Source organism: Vipera ursinii, assembly GCF_947247035.1.
Source record: "Vipera ursinii genome assembly, chromosome: Z".
NCBI classification, from domain to species: domain Eukaryota; kingdom Metazoa; phylum Chordata; class Lepidosauria; order Squamata; family Viperidae; genus Vipera; species Vipera ursinii.
The window spans coordinates 18,441,532-18,462,026 of NC_139517.1; the positions used below are offsets into that span (position 1 = coordinate 18,441,532).

Consider the following 20,495-nt stretch of genomic DNA (forward strand, 5'->3'; position numbering starts at 1 on the left):
CCAATTGAAGTTCATTTTGCTGCCCCCTACTGGCGGTGCCGGGGGAAACCAAAGTCTGTCTTCGAACTGGGCGGGGTCACCTTGCCTCCTCCGCATCAGACGATCCCTTACTTCGCATCGCACGATCGCTTCAACTTTCGCCCCTTCCTTGAGAGAGAGAGAGAGAGAGAGAAGAGCGACGGTAGCGGGGTCACGTGACCCACGAAGCCCCGCCCCCGAGAGGGGGAGATTCTGCCCTTATATATGCCTTGGCTACAAAACAAGTTCTGCGCATGAGCCGACGGAAGTTTGCGCGGTTACGTTCCCCCCACCACCATCCACATTCCCTTCGGCTCTTTCAAGCCGGGCAACCAAGAAAAAGAGGACGTCGCGGCTTCAGCCCGCCCTCCCTCTCTCGGCTGCCCGCTGCTTCGTCGTCACGTGACCGGCAATGACCCTCTCCCATTCTCCGCGCTGCTTTTTGGTTTTTTTCTTTCCTTTCCTTTCCTCCCTCCCGCCCCCCTCTCTCGCTTTTTTTTTTTCCCGCCTGTTTGCCCCCCCTTTTTTTTTTTTTGCCGGCCGCTGGATCACGTGACTCTATAAAAGCGGGTTGCCGCCTGGAGTCGGGGCACAGCTGAGTAGAGGGGAGCGATGGCGGCGGCAGCGGCGGGTCCCGGGAGAGAGCGGGAGCTCCCGCCTCGCAAGGAGGGTGAGCGTGGCCGGGGGCTCGGGGAGCGAGGGAAGGCGGGGCGCGGCAGCCGGGCCAGCGAGCGAGCCAGCCAGTTTGTCGGAGGCTGAACGCCAAGGCACGCGCGAGCTGCCTCTCCGAAGACGAGGGCATGCCCGGGCATGAAGATTTCCATGGCTCCCTTCGCCCTTTTTTTTTTTTTAGCCTGAGCGCCTTGATGCTGCTCCTCTCCAACCTAGCGCCTTCCCGACTCCCGACAGTCGCCGTCCCCACCCAGCCGGGTCCATTTGCCTCTGCTGGCTGTGGGTTGTAGACTTGCCGGGGCTGAGGAAGGGCAGGGCCGTGGGGCATGTTTTGTTTTTTTTTTTTGTCCGTGCGACAACCCTGCCAGGTAGGTTCAAGTGGCGGGCGAAACAAAACAAAAACCCAAAAAAAACACCCACCACCACTCGGCTGCATTTTTTAGCTTCTGTTGCTCTTCCTCCTCGAGAATCTTGGGGTCTGCTTTTCATTTATGGAGGCTTTTATCCTTGGAAGCAGTGCTTTTTTTTTTGTCAAAGAAAAAGGTGCCTACCCTACAAGGTTCCATCCCAAAAAAGGTGCTGGAACTCCGTTCTGAGCCTTCTATGAGGAAAAAAAAAAAAAGCCCTGCTTGGAAGTGATGCCTTGCCTCGGGGTGACTAAATCAGTTCAGGATTTTTGAAACGACAATAGGGGTGTGTGTGTGTGTGTGAATCTTATCGTTGGCAGGAGAGTTTTATTTAGCGCTCCAAAGATGCCCAGCGGGATTCCGATGAGGATCATCTGGTCATTGATGATTTAGATTTCTAAAGCCGCCCGACTCCAGAGCAACTCTTGATTCAAATTAAAAACAAAACCACCTTACCTTAATACACTCACCCCACCCCACCCCACCCCGTGGAGGATGACAAGGATGAAGAACTAGGAATAGATTGTACATCAATCTATTGTATGCAACGAAATTTCATTTTGATGTATGCCGATTGGTGTACGTTCAAAGTGACAATAAAGTTATCATCATCATCAGGGACAAATCCAGATTATTGCAAGACTGAGGGGAAAAAATGCCCCTTTCGGACCTCTGGGTGGGAGTGGGCAATGCCAAGGCAGATGTCAGGTGCTGCAACCCAGTTGGAAATGTTTGAAAAAGGTTCCTCGCATAGTCTTTTTCTTGTCAAGATTGTTGTAGTCGCTCTATTCCGAGTGGCTGGTGCGCAAAGGAATTAGAATAAGTTCCCGAAAATCAAAGCCACGACAAAAGATTGAGAAACGTGAGATGGCGATGGGATGCCAGCATCGAATTAGAAACTGAAAATCTAGTATAAGGGCAGTGTCTTCAGGAAGTGAATTAAAATGTCACAAAATCAGCAGGGAAACTTTGGAACTCTTAACAAATGAAATGAGGGGAAGCAAAACAAATTGTACTGTAACGAAGCTGTGGAGTCAGGGGTTTCTAGATGAGGATTTTATAGTGCTCAGCTTCCTGTTTCTTAAATGGAATATGCAAATGCTCCAAATGTATTCCAACTGTAATACATCCATTTTTTAAAACTGTTATTTGCGTCCCTCCCTCCCTCCCTCTCTCTCTCTCTCACCCACACACAGACATCCAGTAATAAAGAAAAAGATGGAGTAGCTGTGCAATGCTTTTTTAATAGTAATGGGACTTTGCTCTTGATAAGACTCTTGTCTCATAATCATAAGTTACATACATCCACATTCAGTTTTGCTTTTCACATAGATCTTTTGGAGTGATGATTTAATATGTTTAAAGGATGATAGATTTGATTTAAAATCGCTAGTTGGGTTCCGTTAGTCATTACTTTCTTGTACTTTGATATAGAAATACATTTTTCAGCACTCTTTGATTCAGTTTCTGAAAAATGGAATTTCAGTGGCATTTGATACACATCTTATCTGGAGATTCAAAAATTAGTCTCAAGTGATTCTGTATGGTGTGCTGTCTCAATAGGATTTAATTCCTACATTTTCTCTAGCAGAACTCAGAAATTTATTTTAAGAAACTGTGTACGCCCACCACTCCTTTCTCCCGGCCAAGTCTCTTCCATTTCTTCTCCCTCCATCTTTGTCTTCTCAGTTTTACAAAGAGATAAGAACTTAATGGTGTGTCTGGTCAAAGTGCCCTAACAACTGCAAGATCAATCAATTGGTTACCATTAACCAATATGCCCATAAAATAGAATTCAAAGTTCAAATGAATACATTGATGTGTTTGAATTAGATAAGATCTAAGATAAGATCTCAATAACATTTTAAAATGTGATTTAAATAAGTTCCTCACTTTTTTTAAAGAAAAACAATTTTATCCATCTTGATTGCCTATTAACATGGTTTGGTAATATACTTTGGTAGTTCTGTTTAGATCTTATAGTCTAATACTTGAACTACATTTGTTTATTCCCACCTACATTTCCAAATTTGAAAAAACGAGAAACAATATTCTCCATTTTTAGGCAAAAATATCCTTTTGGTAGGCAGAAATCAAAACTAGCAAAATGAAATTATTTAACAATATTGAAGTTTATCTGAGCTACTAAATTTTAGAAATGTATCTAATATTTTGCCACTGTACTTTTTGACAATAAAATTTCATTTCTTCAACAAAACTAATATATGAATTGGATTTGTTTTTCCCTAGCCATTATGATGCGTGTTGTAGTTCTTGCTATTGCCGTATGTGGCCCTTTGTGTATTTTTTGTGTATTCTGTTTATTTTTATTATAACCTTTATTGGATTTGTTACTGGTTTGTTTTTATTGAGTTGTAATACTTTTAGCCACCCAGAATCTCTGTTGAGAGATGGGCAGCCATACTAAATAAATGAATGGTCCTTGCTACAGATATTAGTGCTAATGTGTATGAAGCACCTAGTTATTTTTTTAAAAAAATGGCCATGCTTAATCAGGTTAAATAGCAATATTTCTAATTCATCATTTTTTGGCCACAACAGAAATCTAAAATTTCTTAGAAGCCAGAGGGAATGTTCCCTGGAGAATTCTTTGAATTAAAGTCCACACATCTTAAAAGTTATCAAGGCTGAGAAACATTGGTTTAGATTATTATTCAGGGGAATGCTGCCTTTGAAAATAGTTCTGTTTGGCTGTCTAGTTGATCACTGTCTCTAGAAACAATGTAAATCTGTCTCATTACTTTTATCAAAATCAAGTTGGTGATCATTACGTAAAGGACAAGTCCCTGCTTGTTAGCAACTTATAATCTAAATTTAGATCAGGAAGGTTGAAAAAGGCACAAGGTATAAATGTGAGGAAAACAGGAAGACTTAACTTGGGGCATGTTGTATGTGGATCCAGGCGCTAGAGATGGTATTGAAATTTCAGGAAAATACAGTTTTATTCTGGTGTGAAACCAAACGTTTTTAACTGGCACATTCTCTGGAGTGAATGAGAGACAAGGATGTATTTATTCTGTTAGGCAAAGATTTTAGATCACATTCTTTGCTGATCATGGGAAAGATGTGACAGAATAGAAAACATGGGAGGTAGGAATTTGTATGTGCAAAGATTCTCCAGAATACAGGCAAATGTTAAGGGGGAAAAATGGATAAGTACTGAACTTTTTGCGAACTAAATCTACTTTATCCATGCCGAGCATAGTTTAAAAGCAGGTTTCGGTTTCACATTGCTCTAACATCAGGTGAACCAAAGGCATTTTCTCTTACAAAATAATAACAAATATGTGTATAGGTAGGCCTCAACTTACAACTGGCTGCTTAGTGACTATTCCAAATTACGACAGACCTCCCCAGGGTTACTTACATCTGTTTGCAGTGTTCTGTAGTCACAAGACTACAATTTAATACATTTTTTTTGCCAGAAACCAGCATTTACTTTCAATTTTCCACCCATTGAGGAGAACAGATTCACTTAACAACTATGACAATTCACTTAATGACTGCTGCAAAAAAAGGTTGTAAAATTGGGCGTGGTCACCAGGTGACCCATTTTAACTAACAACCAGCAATGATTTGCAGCCATAATTCCAGGCTGAATTACAGTCATAAATCAAGGACTACCTGCATAAGCTCGGTAAGAAACCGTAAGTCAAACTATTTTTATGTTATGGCTGTAAGGCAGCTTTGCCATCTTCAGGTTCCCTTGTATACAATTGGATCCCAGTTTCAATGATGCTGCTGGTGGCTATGATTCTTGGGAATTGTGCTTTTGACATCTGTGTGAGCCAGGTAGAAGAATGTTGAAGTTAGAGATACATTATTTCTGGCTGGATGGTTTCCTTATTAGTTCTATGGAGACAACAAAAATAATGAACTGATACTTGAAGCAATCACATGAAATGACAGCTAAATAGGCGGCTAGGTAAATAATTAGTCATGATAAGACCGTCTTGAAATGAGTGGCACAGTCAAGGAAATGAAAAAAAAAGGAAATGGGTTTATTTGCTAGAACTGGTGAAGGAAGAACTTGCTGAGAGCTTTTCTTTCTCTTTTATTGACATTTGCAACAGGTAACTTCTAAACTGAGGGAAAGGGGTTTCCTGGTTAAAAGGGTTACAAAGTGAGTCAATCATGTAAGAGAGTGCAAACACTCACATGCTGCTGTGTAAGTTTGCTTCTGTAAGTTTCTGTTCATCATTGTTGTAGTTTCAATTCATCAGTTCCAACCCCTCGGACACTGCAAGGCTCCCTACACTATCTCTAGTGGATGAAAACCTCCACGAAAGGTGAAGAAACCACTCTGTGCAATGCACAACCTGCTCCATTGACCAGCAGCTCTGACTCTCACGTTCTTCCTAATGTCTAATTCGTATCAACATCCCAGACGTTTCATCCCATTTGCTTTTTTTTACCCTTCGGAGCAAGGAAAAATAGTCTTTAACCCTCTACAAGCAGGGGTGTCAAAACTGCCGTCCCGCGGGCCGGATGCATCATAGCGAAACTGCACCCACCCCATTGCCGGCAATGGCAAAAAAAAAAAAAAAAGTTGCGATACGTCGCAACACGTCACGTGACGTTGCGGGTTTGACATCCCTGCTCTACAGTGTGACAACCCTTCATATATTTAAAGATAGCTATCATGCCGCTCCTCCACTTTTTCTTCTCCAACCTAAACATACCTAGTTCTTTAAACCACAGGTCTGCAACCCGCGGAGCCGCATGCCGCTCTTTCAGCCGTCTCCTGTGGCTCCCAGTCCTCTGCCATGTGCAGTCCAAAAAAAAAAAGTGGGACTAAAAAAGTTCAACCAATCAATTCAAATATGCAGGGTAGGTGCATATCTCGCCTTGGCTCCACTCTTCAGTCAAACCCTGTTCTGTGCATGCGCGCATGTGCACACATTTTTTGCGGCTCCCAGTTTTTCCTTTTGTGAGGGAACCGGTTCCGAGTGGCTCTTTCACTGTTTCAGGTTGCTCACCCCTGCTTTAAACCATTCCTCACAGGATTTGCTTTCAAGTCCTTTCACCATCTGGGTAGTTCTTCCCTAGCCCAGCTCCTGTTTTACCAAGTGCAGGCCTCAGCGCAATGCTCTGAGGCCTGACCAAGGCAGAGTAGAAAAGAACAATTACAGTAAAACCTCTGAAAGTTGACCACCCATGGGACTGAACGAAAGTGGTCCAACATACGGAACAACTGTACTGATGTGTACACGTGCCTCATTTTATTGTGCGGCTTTTATTAGAGAATGTCATACAGAAACACACGTCGTGAAAACAGGAAAATCATTCATACAATACTGTATCATACAAAACCCTACATTTACGCGTGTATTGTCTTCTCATGGTTTGATAGTTCATTCCGGGCCGGGGGGGGGGTCAATTTTAGCCTGTTCCTTATTTTTTTATGAAGGTAAGCGGAGATAGGACTCTCAATGCTGACTATATCACTCAGCATACGTGGGCATTTTTCCATGGCAAATGATTTTAACTGCATTATCAAATGACTGACATCCTCTTCTTTCGGAATATCTGCAATTTCTGTGCCCTCCTCACTCAATTCACCTAACTTAGGGTTAGGGTTAGAATTTTGCTTCCGCAAATGCACCAGCGTTTTAGCCATGACCCCACAGCATAAGCTCGGCTTGGTAGTACAATTTGAATGATTTGATTGTGCCTTGGTCGAGAGATTAAATTTTTGATGTAGTATTTGGAGGTAAAAATTTCAGTTTCACCTTTGCAAGATGTTTCACTTGGGGATGGCTAGGACAATTGTCCACTACAAGGAGAATGGACCGTTTCTTCTTCATTTCTCGGTCAATACCTCTTATCCACTTCTCAAATAGGGCACCAGTCATCCATGCAGATTTGTTAGATTTCCAGGTGACGGGAAGATTTTTGGGCTGCAGGCTCTTGAATGAGTGTGGCTTTGCAATTTACCAATCACCAAAGGTTTTAACTTCTCTCCGGTTCAAGCTAGCGTACACCAGAACTGTGAAACATTCTTTAGAAAGTTTTCCACTCTTACATTTGTCACCCCTCATAACTAGGCTTCTGTAAAGGCATCGGCTTGAAAAAGAGTCCATGCTCGTCAGTGTTAAAAGATTTCATCATCTTTTACTGCTGAATCAAAGTCAAAAATATTGTATTCTTTGATATTCTTCTTGAAAGAAATTCATTACTACCAATTCTGCCTTTTACTTTTTTTTGCCCTTGATGCAGACTGGACTCAACTGGTCAAGTTATAGAGAGTAAATGAACACTGTGCGTCAAGGTCCAGATGGTCAAGATACAACTTACAGAGATGGTCAATAGAGAGAGGTTGGCTTTCTATTGTGTACATATAGTGTATATCCGGTCCACAAAAATTAGGTCACCTTAGGGAAGTGGTCAGTGTAAGGAGTGCTCAACTATGGAGGTTTTACTGTACTTCCTGTGATCTGGACACTACACTCCTCTTGATGGTCTTCAGCAGATTCTTTTCAGCTACATTACACTATTGGAAGGGATGCGGTGGCTCAGTGGGTTAGGACGCTGAGCTTGTCGATCAGAAGGTTGGCAGTTTGGCGGGTCGAATCCCGAGTGCCGCGTAACAGTGAGCGCCTGTTACTCGTCCCAGCTTCTGCCAACCTAGCAGTTCGAAAGCATGTAAAAATGCAAGTAGAAAAATAGGGACCACTACGGTGGGAAGGTAACAGCGTTCCGTGCGCCTTCTGCGTCTAGTCATGCCAGCCACACAACCACGGAGACGTCCTCGGACAAGCGCTGGCTCTTCGGCTTTGAAACAGAGATGAGCACCGGCCCCTAGAGTCGGAAACGACTAGCACGCATGTGCGGGGGAACCTTTACCTTTTTACACTATTGAAATAGGTTGAACTTGTGATTCAAGAGGACATCTGAGTATTTCTTCTTGAGCCAGATGTACCGTGTCCTGTACATACTTCTTTCGTCTTCCTTATCTAGTTGGAATGCTCTTAACTTTTCTCCCTACAAACAGTCCACGGCTTACCACAGTTCGTTTAGTGACCATCCAAAGTTACAAGGGCACTGAAAAAAAGTGGTCTATGACCATTTCTCATACGTAACGATCATTGCCACATCCCCATGGTCACGTGGTCAAAATTTAGACGCTTGGCAGCTGCCTCATATTTATGACGGTTGGTAGTGTCCCGGTGTCGTGCGATCCTCTTTTGCGACCTTCTGACAAGCAAAGTCAGTTGGGGAAGCCGGATTCATTTAACAACCGTGTCACTAACTTAACTACAGTGATTCACTTAATAACTCTGGTCGTAAAATGGGACAAAACTCACTTAACAATTGTCTGAATTAGCAACAGAAATTTGGGGCTCAAATGTGCTCGTAAGTTGAAAATTACCTGTACTTATTTTTAATCTTACTTGTTCCTGCCTGCTATTCTAGCCAAAGTCTTTGGATTTTTCCCCGTCCACCCTAATATTAGCTACCCCTCCTAGCTTTGTTTTGGCTTACCGTGTTAAACAATTCAAGCTGTTGCCATTTATTAGGCTTGTCATAACAAAACATGTAAACTATGTCAAAAGGCAGCATTTCATAGTGCTATTGTGCCAGTCAATTAATTTCTGCCATTCACTGAGCAAGATGTGACGACAGACCGTCATAGGGATTAAATGAGTATTAGAGAATGAGTGTGGGATCCCAGTGCAGGTACTCCTCGACGTACGACCACAGTTAAGCCCAGAACTTCCATTACTAAGTAAACGCAGTTGCTAAGTGAGTTGTGTTTTGAGCTTTTTGCCCTGGTTGTTAAGCGAAATGCTATAGTTGTTACGTGAGTTATGTAGTCATTAAGCGAATATGGCTTCCCCTATTGACTTTGCTGGTCAGAAGTTGCCTAGGAAGGTAGCAGATGACCATCCCAGGACACCGCAACCATCGTAAATGCAAAGTGGTGGCCAAGTCCCTGAAGTTTGATCACCTGACTGTGAGGTTTGCGGCAACAGTGAGAAGTGCGAGAACTGATCACGAGTCAGTTTTTTCAGTGCCATTGTAACTTTGAATAATCATTAAACAAACAGCTATAAATCGAGGACTACCTGTAGTTCAATGGTGTGAAGCAGGATGTCGGACTGGGTGGAGCGTGTTACTGTTTTTGATCCTGGAGACCTGCCTTCACATTCTCATGCTGCTTTTTTTACCTTTCAGGCACAAGTTCAGATCAAATCCTTCAGACGGGAACCATTCTTCTCAAAAGGTGAGTACTGTATTTTCAGCAAATATCTCGACCAGGGTTTCTCAACCTTGATGTGTGGAATTCTGGTTGTTGAACTCAACACATCTTCAAGTTGCTAAGGTTGAGACGCACTACAGGTGGTCCTTGACTTTCCACAGTTCATTTAATGACCGCTTGAAGTTACAATGGCAGTGAAAAAAGCGACTTACAGCTGTTTTTCACACTTGCAACTGTTGCACTTAGCAAATGTGGCGAGAAAAGTCATAACATGGGGCAAAACTCACCGAACTTCTCACTTAACAACATAGATTTTGGACTCAATTGTGGTCGTAAGTTGAGGACTACCTGGACTCTAGAGCAGAATTCCCCAATCTTTCCGGGTTGGTGGCTCGAAGGAGGGAGGGGGAAAAGAGGATGGTTTTGTGGGAAGGGCAGGTGTGCACACAAGCACCCATTGCTCACGCAAAGGAGACATGAGCACCTGCGACACACAAGTGGGGCCATGAGCATCCGCAACACTCATGCGAGGGGCTGTGGGCGCCCGCAACACTCATGCGAGGGGCTGTGAGCACTTGTGACACTCACGCAAGTGGGGCTGTGGACGCTTGCGCAAATGGGCCACGAGTGCCCACAATGCTCATGGCAACACAAGCACATTCTCATGGAGCCGCAAACGCCCGTAATGCTTGCAGCGACGATCATGCGAGTGGGGCGGTGCATGCATGCACGCACGCATGCACCAGCCAGCCACTCACACAGCCCAGTAGCCAACTGGCCACAATCCGGTAGCGGGCTACAGCCCACAGGTTGGAGACCGACCCCTGCTCTAGAGGCACATATTTCCCCTCTTGGAGGGCCTAGCAATAAAGCTGTGACTTTGAGCTGCTGATTCTTCTGCAAAGACCTGCAAGGACAAAGCTGGTTGAGATCTCAGGCTGAAAATGTTTGCATGATTTATTTTATTACATTTATTACATTTTATTACATTCATTACATTTATTTTATTACATTTGGACCCCGTTTCAGCTTTATCAGGGACCGAGTCCAGTGCTGCGGAGATTCGGAACGCATTGAGGTGACGATGGCAGAGCTGGACAATTCAGAGGCTCAGGCTTGTAATCCCAACACCAAATCACTAAGCGAGTGCCTGCGCCGGATTGGAGATGAGCTGGATGGAAACACAGAGCTGCAGAGGTACGTTTTGGCGGCAGCGACTGCGGTGCCACCATTGCCGCCATTATTTCTTCAAAAGATCTAAATCAGGGGTCTTCAAACTTGGCCCTTTGATGACTTGTGGACTTCAACTCCCAGAATTCCTCAGCCAGTCCACAAGTCATCAAAGGGCCAAGTTTGAAGACCCCTGATCTAAATTGTTATTTGCAGTCCCATTATTCAAGAACACTTCTGAACAACATTAACGGTTGGGGGAGGGGGGGAGAACTCTAGGTAGACCTTGACTTAAATGCAGTAGACCCCAGAATTTCCATCATATATCATGACGGTCATAAGTTGAGGCACCCGTCAGACCTGACCTAATTTTATGATATATTTATATTGTCATAGTTATAAAGTGAGCCCATTGTCCTTAATGGGGGCGGATTTTGTCAGAAGCTGGAAGTAAACGCCAGTTTCCAGCGAAAAACACACCACACAGGGTACTTTGTGGTCATGTAACCTTGGAAGCTACAGATGACCATAAATGTGGGCCAGTTACCAGGCACCCAAAATGTAATCACATGACTGCTGGAGGCTGGTGCTGCCATTGGAACTTTGAAATCCAGGTCATACCTTAAGTACCTTTTGACGGGGATGGTAGTTTTGAACAGTTGCTAAAATCCCCGGAGTTCAAATATATATCAGCTATTCGTCTTCTGCCTGACAGAAGTAAGCTTTGCATTCATATAGTTATTGCTTTTCTGTCTTCTGTTAATCCCTTTGACACCTCTGTGTAATCTTGAATTGATTAAATCAATCAATTAGTTTTATTTATATTTAAGTAGTGCAGTGTGCAGAGCATTGTACAATAAAAATTAAATTAAAGCCTATATAATTGGCTAGATTAGTTGATCAAATGCCATTTAAATTGTTACAGAAGACTGTAGTCTAACAAATCCTATACAGAGTACAGATACACTTGGACAATTTTTAAAATAATTATATGAATAATTTTTGGTAGGAGCCCCCAAGCCAAAACTAATGCCACGTGAATTGCTCTGGATTGAGTGTTGCAAGGCAGGCGTACCAGGACTAGGAATATTATGCATTTATTTGATATTGCCAGTTTGATGCTAATTGAGCCTGGGAGTCTCTTAGAGGAAATTTGACTTAATTGGATAATGCAATTTTTAATCTACCTGGTTCTTCACACACAAAAGTTTTATCAGCAGGGAATTGTAGTCCCAGCACCTTTAGGAAGGTGTCTGGATGGCAAAAGCGAGAGGGCAAAAGAGAGCCAGTTTGATCTACTGGTTAAGGCACCAGGGTAGAAAGTGGGAGACGGTGAGTTCAAGAACCACTTTAGCCATTAATCCAGAATTATTTTTGTTAAGCATAATTGCAGGAAATTATGAGAAACAGTTTAGATATCTAGTTTTACATGTGTCAACTGCAGCAAGAATTGTATTCGCTCAAAATTGGAAAAATGAAGATTTACCAATGGAGGAAGAGTTAATTAAAAAAAATTAGATTGTGCAGAAATGGATAAATTGGCATTGAAAATGAAAGAGAGAGAAGAGTCAGTATATTTTAGAACATGGGATAACTTTTATCAATGGCTAGAAAAACGAGGTAGAGAGAAAGGAATTTAACATGTATTAATAAGTTAAATATCCCAGTTCCAATGTATGGCTGTGAAAGTTGGACCATAAGAAAGGCTGAGCACCAAAGAATGGAGGCCTTTGAACTATGGTGCTGGAGAAGACTCTTGCGAGTCCCTTGGACTGCAAGGCGATCAAACCGGTCAGTCCTAGAGGAGATCAACCCTGACTGCTCTTTAGAAGGCCAGATCCTGAAGCTAAAACTCAAATACTTTGGCCACCTAGTGAGAAGGAAGGACTCACTGGAGAAGAGCCTAATTGAGGGCAAGAGAAGAAGGGGACGACAGAGAATGAGGTGGCTGGATGGAGTCCCTGAAGCAATAGGTGTGAGCCTAAATGGACTCCAGAAGATGGTAGAGGACAGGAAGGCCTGCAGGAACATTGTCCATGGGGTCGCAATGGGTCGGACACAACTTTGCAACTAACAACATACATACATACATACATACATACATACATACATACATAGGCATCGTGGGTGAAGGAGGTGGATGTCCATGCACCTCGTTTGGTTCAGGCGACTGAGGACTAGGGTGCATGAACACAAGCTCATTATTAGAAGACAAGAACAACTTTCACAGGTGTGGGTACACCTACACATAACCACGTCTTTAATCTAACGGACCGAGGCAATTGCCAGTGACAACTCTAAAGGCGGCCGCTTTTTTAAGGAAGCTTGGTTTTCAAACCACTCCTCTCAACCGGAACATAGATCTCCCCCCTGCATACCAGGCACTAAGGAATTGGGAAGAGGAACGACATGCGCAATATGAAGACAAACAGCGCAAGCATTCACAGAGCGCCTCATTGTATCAAAATCAAGATTGCACCAACACACAACCACCCTGCAATGTAGAACACAGGGAAGAAGAGCAACAACCATTTAGGACCTCTGGTATGAGAACACGGGCAATGACTAGAGCTATGGCTACAACACATGGAACTATCAGCAGTTCACTCTTGACAACAGATACCCAGAGACAACTAAATCCCCCAAAAACGGATGCGCGACAACTCAAAGAAATACGGCCGACCTCAACAAACAGACCGGTGACGTGCTCCATGAGCGGAATGCAGACACCAACAGTATAAACGCGATCTCCCCACCCCAGCGTTTCCATCCTGACGACGACATTGGCAGCTAGCCAATGAAAGCTTGATCTTTTAGCAATAAAAACTGTTTTAGTTTTTCTTATTTCATCCCAGTGTTCGCTTAGTTTGTTAATTTTAACATGCCTGGGATTTGCATTTTTAATCTTATCAAGGAATACATACATACATACATACATATATACATATAAATAAATAAATAAATTTGGATTGCTAACAAAGAATTAAAGGGAGACTGGTATGACTATTTCAAGCTGCTTTGCTCTCATCAGCCAGCCACACCCTTCTGAGATTGGAACCTGGGCTGTTTGCACGTTAGGCAGCTGTGTTGACCTCTAGGCCATGGGCTCTTTCTCACTTTGTCAGCTGTATCAGGGAGGGAAGAGACCAGGGGAGGAGAAATGTCTTGAGTATTATTATTTTTTGATACACCCTGTCGACCCAAATATGGGGAGAAATATCTTTTGCCTGTATCAGCGCAAACTAGGGCCATCCACAGGCCATCCATTGTCGCTACTGTGACAATAATTTTTATATTCAATTTGGATTACTAACAAAGAATTAAAGGGAGACTGGTATAGCTATTTCAAGCTGCTTTGCTCTCATATATATTTATGTGTGTATGTATGTATGTATGTATAGGCCCAACCCACCTCACAGGGTTGTTGTTGTAGAGGAAGGTGTGTTGGATATGTTCGCTGCCTGGAGTTATTTGCGAAAATAATGCAGGCAGAATCCAAATAAATGAATGAATGAATAAAAAGCTTCCTATTTCTGTTCAACTTGACAACCCTCTCACTTTCTGCTTCCAGGTCTGGTAAATTTCCTACAAATGACTTCGAAGAGCTTAGTTTTACAGAGGCCAAAATTTAATTCTGCTTGGGTCATTTTTTAAAAAAAAAACCGCGCTGTATTAGGCTCAGGGAGCTTCTCCCAATATTCAACTGAGACTATCTAACTTAGGCTGTTTTTTGCTGCACCCTACAGGATGATAGAACAGGTTCAGATGTACCCCCCCAAGGAAGTTTTCTTTCGAGTGGCTGCTGAGATGTTCTCGGATGGTGCTTTTAACTGGGGCCGTGTGGTGGCATTGTTTTATTTTGCATGCAAGTTGATCCTAAAGGTAAGTATGTCATTTCTAGTCATCCCGTTTTTTGAGACACCTTTCCCAGTTGCTGTCCATTCTTGGCTTCCTTTTTCATGGACTTACTTGGCAGTTTTGTCATTTTTCAATAGGTAGTGTGCAGTAAATTACCAGAGCTCCTAAGGACTGTTATTAGCTGGACTATGGAATATATCCAGGAACATGTCCTGTCCTGGATCCAAGCCCAAGGAGGATGGGTGAGTTTACTTATTAGACTTTTTATGCCAGCTTTATAGGGACACGGTGGCTCAGTGGGTTAGGATGCTGAGCTTTTGTTGATCAGAAGGTCAGCAGATTGGCGGGTCGAATCCCGAGTGCCGCGTAACAGAGTGAGCGCCTGTTACTCGTCCCAGCTTCTGCCAACCTAGCAGTTTGAAAGCATGTAAAAATGCAAGTAGAAAAATAGGGACCACTACGGTGGGAAGGTAACAGCGTTCCGTGCACCTTTGGCGTCTCGTCATGCCGGCCACATGACCACGGAGACGTCCTCGGACAAGCGCTGACTCTTCAACTTTGAAACCGAGATGAGCACCGGCCCTTAGAGTCGGAAACGACTAGCACGCAAGTACGGGGGAACCTTTACCTTTACCTTATGCCAGCTTTAGTACTTTATAAGTAACTCAAGGCGGCAAACGTGCATAATCCTTCCTCCTCCTATTTTCCCCACAACCATCTTTTTGAGATGGGTTGGGCTGAGAGAAAGTGATTGCACAAATTCACCCAGTCAGATTTCATGCCTAAAACAGGACTACAACTCACAGTCTCCTGGGCTGTGAGTCACCCAGCCAGCTTTCATGCCTAAGGTGGGACTAGAACTCACAGACTCCTGGTTTCTAGGCCAGCACCTTAACCACTACATCAAGCTGGCTCTCATTTACAGTTCAAATGTCATTTAGAATAGGGGTCTCAACCATGGCAACTTTAAGACTTGTGGACTTCAACTTCCAGAATTCTGGGAGTTGAAGTCCATAAGTCTTAAAGTTGCCATGGTTGAGGACCCCCGATTTAGAGTTTACAGGGGCTTTACGTTGACTTCCTTCAGATAAGAAAACTTTTGTCAAAGATTTGAGCAGATTTCAGTTTTTTAATACCAAAAACTCCAGGGCCCACGAACTGAAGCTTTGTGCAGTATAGTTAATTCTCAACACAAGCATACTGTACATAGAGATGAGTTTGCATGGCGCACTAAGCTAAGATTTACTTAACCATATGGTATAGTAATCCACAGTTCTGAGTGTGTACAGCACAACTAAGCCATATACTATGGCTTTAAAAATTGCTGAATTCATACAGACTGAGTCAAAGCCAGGCAAATCACATGGTGGTTTTAGCATGTGGTGAGAACTGGTCACATTGATCTTAGTAGTTCACTCGAGAGCAGAGACTATCAAATAATTAAAATTCCTGTTTATATTTAACAACAAAAAGAGGGGAGATGTGAACTGCGAAGTGTTCTTAAAAAGCTCCCGTCTCCTCACTCCCTCCTTGTATGTATTTTCTCCCAGCTGAACAATTCCTGTATCAACATTCTGGAGAACCTGAACAGTTCTTGAGTTTGTGCCATCTCAAAATTTTCAGGCGTCATGGATTTTTGTTTAAAAAATTTCTTTCCCCATAACCATAACTGGGAAACAAAGACTGCCTGTGTGGGTTCAGGGGTTGACCCTGGCGGGGTTGGGGGGAGTAGACAGATCGAGACCACCATTGCTGGATGTTTCAGAGGTGCTGGGCCTCAGCCCGGTCTCCTTCACAAGATTGCTGTGAAGATAGAAATGCAGAAGGAGATGGGCTTTCATGGGACAACTGTAAACATGACATTCTTACCTTGAGGCTTGTACGGGTAGTCCTCAGCTTATGACTGTAATGGAACCTGACCTTACAATCATAACTCAAGGCAGTCGTAAAGAGGCCAATCCAATTGTTCGGCCTTTTTTTTTCTTTTGCACAGTCATTAAGTGAATGCCACGGTCATTAAGTGAACCAGTTGTTTGCTCTGGGGCCTTTTTACCCCAAAGTGGAAGTAAACGGGAATTTTCGGCATTGCAGTCACATGCCAGTAGGACACGTCAAATGGCCATAAAGGTGAGCCAGTTGCCTAGCCCCTGAAATGCAGGTCCCGTGACTTGCGGCTGTCAGAACTTCAAAACCAGGCTGTCAGTACCTTTTGCAGGGCCCATCGTAAGCCACGTAAGGCCATAAGATGAGGATTACCTGTATTGCTGTAAATGTGTCTTTGTTTTACCGTAAGACGTCTTTTCTCCCTCCTTTTGTTGTTTGTCCCTTCCAGGATGGCCTGCTCTCATTTTTCGGCACCCCCACTTGGCAAACCATTGCTGTCTTTGCTGCGGGGGTCTTGACTGCCTCACTGACCTTCTGGAAGATGTCTTAATCCTCAGCCCCCTCCACAGGGAGGACCTCTTCATTACAAGAACAAGTGGGGGAGGGGCAGGTTCCCCCCACCCCCATTTCCTAAGCAAGAAAGAAAAAAACCGTTCCAGGATTCCTTTTCAGACCTGTGTTGGGGAGCTTTTTTTTTAAAACAAATGCTGTTGCTCATATTTGGTGCCTTTTTTTTTTCTTCAAAAAAAGGTGCACACTTTTTCTCTTTTGATGAGGTGTGTACTTCTCGCTTTGCTTTCTCCAATCAATCAGCCTCTTGGACTTACGAGGTCCGAAGACGTTAAGATTCTCTAGTTTTGAAACAATGACGGGGAACAAGGTGAACGATGCCGGTGGCTTGTTCTCTCTGCCAGCGGCTTGTGAATAACTTGCTGGATGTTTATACTGTTTTTTTGGAAGATTAATCCCAGATTTCTTCTGCCAACAATCATAGCAATGCATTTGTTTCAGCATTCCTCAGATTAGATGTTTTCTAAGGGATCCGTGCAAACAAGTTTTGATAATTTTATATTTTCCTTTCCTTGAACAGAAGCTGAATTTTGGCAATATCCTGATAGAAAACCAAGTTTTTTCCCCCTTACTAAACTTTGCATAGTAGAATAAATTACACTTCTGCTGGTACATCTACTTTTTTTTTATAAAAGAAACTCAGATCACTGATCTGGTCACAATCAAAGTAGAGGAAACCTTTACGAGTCTTTAGCAACTATTTAGCAACAGGACTTTTAGGGCTGACTTTCTACAAAGGAACTGCATTGCTGGAAAATGAGAATTTGGAAGCCATCTTTCGTTCTGCCAGATCTGTGTTTCTCCATAGACATTCTCTGAGGGAACGCTAAATAGAAACATGTTCTAATCTAAATGGGTCCGTCCCCAGTCCAAAAAAACACAAAAGGTTAGAAAAATGCTTTATAAAAGCAACATGCCTCCAAGTGGAACACAGAAGACATTGCAAGACTGAGACTAAATGACTGGAAGATTCCTTTCCCTTGACTGCTTCATTCTGTCCTCATAGAAATTAACTTTTCACTTGCCTTGGAGATTTGAGTCCAGAAATGAAGAAGAGAGGATGCAAACGGCTTCTGATCTATTTATTCTACAAGAGAGTTTTTTTTTCCATTGCTCGCTTCTCCATTACTGTATTTTACCTCAGCTTTCCCCAACCTTGTGACTTCTGGAAGTTTCTCAGATAATATGCTGGTTGGGAATTCTGGAAGTTGCAGTCTTAATCCATTTGGAGGGGGCCAAGTTGAGGGAACTTGTTGAGTTGAATCACCCGTGGGGTTTCTTAGTCTTTAGACTCAGCCAAATAAAAAAGAAATCTCCAGAAATTCCATCAAATCACACTCTCTTCTACCATGTCTTAGTACTTTGTATCTCATTATAGCTGTGATAACGGTTGAGACATTTGGCTGCATGTGACTATTGTGGTTTTTTTTTTTTTTTTTTGCTTTTTCGGCTCTTAATGTTCGCGTGTGCAATGCTAAACATTGTGACTGCAGATCTATGTGCTAAAGATGGAGCATCTGCATATATGCCCCCAAAGGTATGCCCACATATTGATACCCATTTTGGATTATGGACTTCATGTTGATATTTATTGGTGTGCAGGAACTATTTTACCATTCTCTGATCTGGAATAGGGATTTACAATCCTCCAGATCAATGTTTTGCAAACTCAGCGACTTAAAAGACACCTGGATTTCAACTTGCAGAATTCCCCAACCAGAATTCTGAGAATTGAAGTCTGCACATCTTCCAGTTGCCAAGGTTGAGAAACACTGAACTGGAGGATATTGCTGAATTAAAAATCCCAACTGCCTCAGCTGCCATGGTGGGTGTTGCTGGGAATTGTACTTCAGCAGCCTCTAATGAGGAGGCCACAGATTCCCACCCCTGCTTTGAATTTTTCCCCAAAAGTGTTTACATTCTTTTTTCCTTTATCTTCCTGTCAATCAACGGATAATCAAAATGTGTCTTTATACTTCTTTACAGCATTTGCCTTGGAATTCCAGTTGAAACTAGAGGGGGCGGGCCAAATAATACATTGTTGAACTATTTGATCAAGAGCTCGGGTACTGAAGTTGTTTGATTTATCAAGCGAAGTGAGAGGCAAAAATTTTTTTAATAATAATCAGCAATCCCAGTTCTACTGTTTATTAGGTGATTTTGGGTCATCAGTTTTCCCTGTTGCTGTCACAACATCTTTGTTGTTTTAGCTGCAGGGAATGGAAGACGGCGTAGTTAGTAGCTGTGCTATTCTACATTGGGTTTACCAGGGATGGGAAACTACGGCCCTTTTATGACTTGTGGACTTCAACTCCAAGAATTACTGAGCCAGCCAGGCTGGCCCAGGAGTTCTGGGAGTTGAAGTCCACAAGTCATAAAGGGGCCATATATTCCCCACCTCTGGGTTAGACTATTGGTGTCTTTCACATAGCTTAGTCCAAGCCCTGTTCATGTGATGCACTGAGCAAGTAATCTCTGCTAGTGACGAAGCATGTATGCCAGTTTGAACCCCCTTACGTTCTTCCCCCCACAATAAGGTTGCCATCTAGGATTCTTTTCACCCGATGCTGTACCTTCAAATGGCAGATGCTTCCAGGTCAAAGAGCTAAGATAACAACCATTGAGAATTCAGATGATCCCATCCATCAGAGATTTGAGTAAAAAAAAAAAAAGCTGGCACATGGGGTTTAAACTGCCCCCCTCCCTGCCACTTGTGGCTTCCTTCTCCTCACATTTTGTGAACCAAGCCAACATAAGCTATCATTTGATAATGCTAGGACTGCCAAATCTGACAGACACTGATAGGTGGCAACCCTCAAGTAGAAGTCAAGGAATTCTTTCAGATCATTCTCAGTGTTGCAAAGAAATGGTTATGGCCAAGCCAGTGGCAGAAGATTTTTAAGGGTACCTGCTTTATTCTCCATCCTCTTGCTAATTCTAAGTGAGGTATCCCTGTCAGACATCCTGGTAACATTTTACATTCTTCCATCAGTTTATATTTTGGTAGTGCATCAAGCTAGGCTAACGCCTGGGATCTCTTTAGTCATCCTTTCCAGATTTAGCCAGCTAATGGCCCTTCTACTCATCCAAGCACACTGGTTCAGCCGGACGTTACAAGTTGTGGCTGGAGAAATGAAATGAGACATAAGCTTTGGGGGCAGTGAATGCAATGGAGGCAGGATGGGGTCAATATTAATTAACTGTACTTGAATAATTATATTGGGGAGGGGTTTTGTTACCTCAGGGGGCTGGGCTAGGGAGGGAATGAATTGCCATTAAGGGTTGGGCTTAGATAGATTGGGCAAATTCCATTTTTTTTTCAGAAGGGCCAGAAGCAGAACAATACATAACAACATGGGTTTGTGAACGCTGAGGCTTCTGTTGCCATTCTTTAAAGTATTTTGGGGTGCTGTGGATTTTCATAATATAATAATTTTGGAATTGTGAAGTAAAAGAGTCCAGGAGTGTGAATTTACTGGACCGGGGTGGTGGTGGGGGGGAGAGGGGGGTTGGATTGGGTTTATCTTTGGATTATTTTTTGTAGTGCTTTGATATTTCAAGCTGTGAGGGTTTGTTTTCTTTCTTTCAAGGTCTCTGAGGAAGTGTGGCGTATAGAGTTAAGATAGCATGGCTCTGTTTTATGGCATTAGTTTGGGATTAGCAGGCAATGATGCTGTGGAGTTTTGTTTGTT

At 43.1% G+C, this 20,495-nt stretch overlaps 1 protein-coding gene across 2 annotated transcripts; it reads left to right on the forward strand.

Annotated features, from left to right (window-relative positions):
• Window positions 1–441: 441 nt before the first annotated feature.
• On the forward strand, window positions 442–20,014 carry LOC310649814 (apoptosis regulator BAX-like). Of its 2 annotated transcripts, none has more exons than XM_083378607.1 (6): window positions 442–688; window positions 9,297–9,345; window positions 10,351–10,518; window positions 14,238–14,373; window positions 14,487–14,591; window positions 16,682–20,014. In XM_083378607.1, exons 1-6 carry the CDS (start codon window positions 631–633, stop codon window positions 16,781–16,783), a joined length of 618 nt encoding a protein of 205 aa, XP_083234733.1. In that variant the 5' UTR covers window positions 442–630; the 3' UTR covers window positions 16,784–20,014. The 2 variants fall into 2 exon arrangements, with proteins under 2 accessions (XP_083234733.1, XP_083234734.1); XM_083378608.1 differs by lacking the exon at window positions 442–688 and adding an exon at window positions 7,346–7,436.
• The last annotated feature ends 481 nt before the right edge of the window (window positions 20,015–20,495 follow it).